Source organism: Microtus ochrogaster, chromosome 8 (genome assembly GCF_000317375.1).
Source record: "Microtus ochrogaster isolate Prairie Vole_2 chromosome 8, MicOch1.0, whole genome shotgun sequence".
NCBI lineage: Eukaryota > Metazoa > Chordata > Mammalia > Rodentia > Cricetidae > Microtus > Microtus ochrogaster.
The window spans coordinates 12,108,872-12,114,009 of NC_022015.1; the positions used below are offsets into that span (position 1 = coordinate 12,108,872).

General features: G+C 38.0%; 1 protein-coding gene across 1 annotated transcript; it reads right to left on the reverse strand.

The window, feature by feature from the left end:
- Positions 1-1,597: 1,597 nt before the first annotated feature.
- LOC101989170 (olfactory receptor 481-like) lies at positions 1,598-2,536 on the reverse strand. The gene has a single exon (XM_005351121.1). It carries the CDS (start codon positions 2,534-2,536, stop codon positions 1,598-1,600), a length of 939 nt encoding a protein of 312 aa, XP_005351178.1.
- Positions 2,537-5,138: the final 2,602 nt, after the last annotated feature.

Below are 5,138 nucleotides of genomic sequence, written 5' to 3' on the forward strand. Positions count from 1 at the left end.
GACAAAATTGCCAGGGAGAAAATTGGGATCTTGGGGGTGGGGTAGGATGGGGGTAAGGGGAAATGGGGAGAGAAAAGGGAGAAGGGGAGGATGGGGGGAACTTGGGGAAAAAGGATGATTGGGATAAAGGAAAGTTGGGTAGGGGAGCATGGTGACACAACTTTAAATCTCAGCACTCAGGAGGCAGAGCCACATGGTCTACAGAGCAAGTTCAAGGACAGCTGGAGTTAAACAGAAAAACCTTGTCTCAAAAACAAGTGAAGATTACAACACAGTATGTTCTTAATCTAAAGAACCACATACACATCAATTGGCAGGTCCTATGGATGATAATATTATATGAAAACTTTAAATATTCTCTTCAATTCAAAGAACATATCCAATGAATATACTCTAACAGTTGCCTCCCTTGAAACCTCCTTTACATCTTTGTTTTTCAGACTGTAGACAGGAGATTCAACATGGGGATCATCCCGATGTAGAACTCAACCACTTTGTTCTGATCCATGGAGTAGCTGCACATAAACAACAGAAATGGAGGCAACCAATTCATAGCAGAGAATGATAGTAGTGAGGAGAAAGGTCCATCTGAAGAAAGCCTTGTGTTACTTTTCTGTCGATCGTGTCTTCAAGGCTGTAATGAGGATGAAGACTGAAGAGGGAGAAATGACATGCTGTCCATAATGTTGGAGTCTGAAGAGATCTAGGAGACAATTTCAGTAACAGATACAGCAGCATAGGTAAGGTCACAGAGGAAATGAGATGACTGCATCCACAGAACAGACTCACTGTCACTAACAACTCTCTAAGCATGCACATAACCACCCACATAAAAAACATTGGGATACAGACCCTATAGGATATATGGGTAGAGTACAGGTGAGCAGACACCCACTCCGGCAATTGTAGGACATAGAAGGGAGAAGGGAGCACTCAGGTGACAACCCAAAAACACAAGGAGCAGAGTCGGATTTCAGAATACAAAAAACGTTGATAGAATTAAAGTATTTTCATTAATAGTAATGATGTAAGGCCTTTCAGAAACCATAATAATTTTCTGAAAATGAAGAAAAGCTTTAGTTAGGAAGTAGAAGTTTCACACTTTAGTTTGATTAATCTCACTAAAATACATATACTGCAAAACTTCAAGATTTCCAGAAGCATGATGATCTTTTGCAAGAAGTTCCCAAGAGGTCCTGAGTCAAGTTCCATCAACAATGTCATCAATAGGATTGAAAAGGAGCACTTAACATCTGCCATGATGATAATTAACATTTTTAAATTACAATACTAAATAGATGAGAAAGTAACTTATAACCATGGACTACCAAAATAATATAGAATGAGAGAATAAAACCGCATCACACAGGTATCACAACCATGAACTTTATACATTTAATTTGAGTCCAGATTTCAGTGCAAATGATGAATTTTACTAAAGTCATAAAAGGTATTAAGTAAGTTATCATTAATAAGCATAATGCTACTGTACAATTAAGAGATTTTTTTCATATAAAAGAAGGCAAACAACAAAAACTACTGCAAATGTTCCCCAAAAAGTTCATTTAAATATTTATATATACACATTGAATATTGTTCAAAATGAGGAATGTGTTCTCACCATCAGTTTCTTCATGGCCTCTTTTACCTCCTTATTCCTCAGACTGTAGATCAAGGGATTCAGCATGGGTATCACCACTGTGTAGAACACAGACACTACTTTAATTTGGTTGGGTGAATGGCTTGACTCTGGTATGACATAAACAAATGTAACTGTCCCATAAAACAAGGTGACTGCGGTGAGGTGGGAGGTACAGGTGGAGAAGGCCTTGTGCCTGCCCTCAGCAGAGCGCATCCTGAGGATAGAGTGAAGGATGTAGAGGTATGAAACAATGATGACGAACAGGGTGATGACTATGATGGACCCTGCTGAGATGGCCGGAGACATTTCAGCGATGTACACATGGGTACAAGAAAGCTCCACCAGTGGTGGGAGGTCACAGAAGAAATGGTTGACTTCATTTGGTCCACAGAAAGTCAGGCTCAATAAACAGCTGGTGAATGATGAAGAATTCACACATCCACCCACATAGGAAATGACCAATAATATGAAGCAGATCCTGGGAGACATGAAAGTGGAGTAGAGCAGGGGTTGGCAGATGGCCACATAGCGGTCATAGGCCATGGCAGCCAGCAGGAAGCACTCAGCAGTCCCAAAGACCACATCAGAGCCAAGCTGGACTATGCAGCCAGCCACAGGGATGGTAGTTCTCTCCCTCAGGAAACTCACAATCATGACTGGGGTGACTGAGCTGGAGTACCCAATGTCCACAAAGGCCAGGTGGCTGAGGAAGAGGTACATGGGGGTATGAAGCTGAGGGCTTCTTCTGATCAACATGATTATGCTGATATTGCCCAATACAGTGGTGAGGTAGATCCCAAGAAACAATACAAAGAAGATAGCACAAAGAGTGGGATCCTCGGTTAGCCCCAAAATAATGAATTCTGTTACCATTGTGTGGTTTCCAGTTTCCATCTTTTTCGAGACGATTCCCACTGAAATAAAACCAGTGGCTATCAGATATACTAAATGATTTTATAATTGATATACTCCACTCCACATTTGACCCAATAATAATAAATATGGTTATCAGTTTGGTCTCATGTTTCTTCTCCCCCAGTGTTCCCAAACCAAGTTATATCATGCTTGACTTCAGAATACTAATCACCATTTATCTTAAAGCTACAGATACAAACTGCACACTGACTCAGATCAGAAGACAGGACTCACTCACAGATCTGACATTTGATCAAGTCAGGAATCCGAATGAATGCCTAGAACAGTGATGTTCTAAGATCCCAAATAGTTGAGTGAATGCATAGAAGACTGGTGTTCTAAGCCTTCAAGTGGTTGAGATGATGGGTGCACGTGGGTGTTTACGGTATCTAATTCAACACTATTTCTCCATCCCTTGGAGCCCGCCCACTCTTCCCCGTCTTCTTGTAGTTATGTGTCACTGTGTGCATGCCAATCTGCTGTGAAAACAAATGTGTATTAGTCTTCGAAATTAAATCAGTGTACTAATGGACAACTCTCTCTTCCTTTCCACAGTGGCGCTTTTCACATGTTACATTTACAGTTTGGTGGCACCTCTTACCAATCTGAGCTTCAAACATGAGAACAGGAAATATACGATATATGCACTGGAAGTAAGACAGAGCTATTATATGTTAGCTAACACTAAGTTTCCAAGGTTAATTTATTGAGATAGTCTAACACTACCTGAGTAATATAATTACAGATTATTATAAATGGAAGTTTCATGTAGAGATTAATAATTAGAAAATAATGAAAAATAGTTCTATTTAGGGGTCATTATTTGTATCTTAAGAACTACATAGGATGAACAATAAATAGAATATATTTTATAATCATATTTAGATAAGGCAATGGCTTTTTAAGAAAATATCAAACTTATAATATATCAGTCATGTCAAAGCAAACATAGTAATAAGCAAGTAGGAGTACCAAGAGATCACTGAGGAAAAATTCATTAGGAGAATGAACAAGTAAACAAGATGAAGGCAATATTTCATCTAAACAATGCTGGTAAGAAGAAATATTCTAAAATATTTTTAATACTTATACTATTAATTTATTTACTAAAAGTGTGAAAAATGTTCAACATTTACAGTTACTACAGAGATGCAAATTAATTTCACAGTAAGATAGTACCTCTCACATCTTAGAATATTTATTACTAGTAAGATACCTGCACAGAACGTACTGGCTTTGTGGGAGCCTAGGCAGTTTGGATGCTCACCTTACTAGACCTGGATGGAGGTGGGTGGTCCTTGGACTTCCCACAGAGCGGGGAACCCTGATTGCTCTTTGGGCTAACGAGGGAGGAGGACTTGATTGGGGGAGGGGGAGAAATGGGAGGCGGTGGCGGGGAAGAGACAGAAATTTTTAATAAATAAATAAATAAGATACCTGCACAGAAAGCACGCTGCCTTAAAAGGAAGGAAATCTCATCACTGCAGTAATATAGAAAGTCCTGGAGGGCTCTGTGTTATGAAAATTAAGGGTAGATAAACAAAACAAATAATACACAATCTCATTCATATTTTGAAACTTAAAAGTCCATTTCATAAACAAGAGTAGAATGGTAATTACCAGGCAGTGAAGGCAGTAGACAACAAGAATGGAGAACAGAGAGGAGTGAACAGACTGGTACAAAGTTTAAATTAAATAGTAATAATATATTTTAGCAATGAGTTTGACATATTGTAACCATAATTAATACTGCATTATATTTCAAACTTATTAAGGAAGAGATTTGAGGTTTTTGAAATGCAATATAAAAATAACAGAGCAGTGAGGTGATGGATATGGTGAGCAGCTTTTATCCTTTCTACAATGATTTTTATATAGATATATAGATATACACATATAGATATATACATCATGTCATGTTGTCCACCATAAATATACATAGCTACTGTCTAATCATTTAACAATTTGATTTTTCATTCAAAATTCAAAAATTTGATTCAGTAAAATAAAAAGTATTTTCACTGGGTGTTGATCACCAGCATTAAACTAGTTACAACAGGAACACACTATCTAGAGATATGAGCTCTACTCCACACTAAGGAACTATGCTTTAACTGTACAGGCACTGGAAACAAGGGCATGAGATAGTGGGGCATGGAGAGTGGAGGCTCCCATGCCTGCCCTCACTCCATAGCTACTAAAAATGCAAGAATATCCCCCCTTTCAACCTCAATGAAAATATCCTCTTACTAGCCAAGGATGAGAATGAAAGTTTTCTGTCTCAATCCCATCTCTGGTCAAAACCAAAACCAAACAGAAAGTAACAAAAACCCTACATGTACTCCCCTCTCCTAAAAATTTTTATACTTATTTATCCTGATGTAAGATTGAATTTGGATTATGTTTCTTATTTAGTTTAAGTCCCCAAGCTTTAAAGTATCTGAAGTAATAATACTGTCAATAAAGTAGGATTGATTACTGTGATGCTCAGTGGATATTGTAGATTGTAGATTTATTTGTGACAGATTAAAAGTGACTGCAATTTTTGTTCCTGGTACATATACACATCAATAACAAAGAC

What these genes read in the sequence shown, in the direction of transcription:
- LOC101989170 (XM_005351121.1), bottom strand. Translation starts at nt 2,536, where the DNA reads ATGGAAACTGGAAACCACACAATGGTAACAGAATTCATTATTTTGGGG.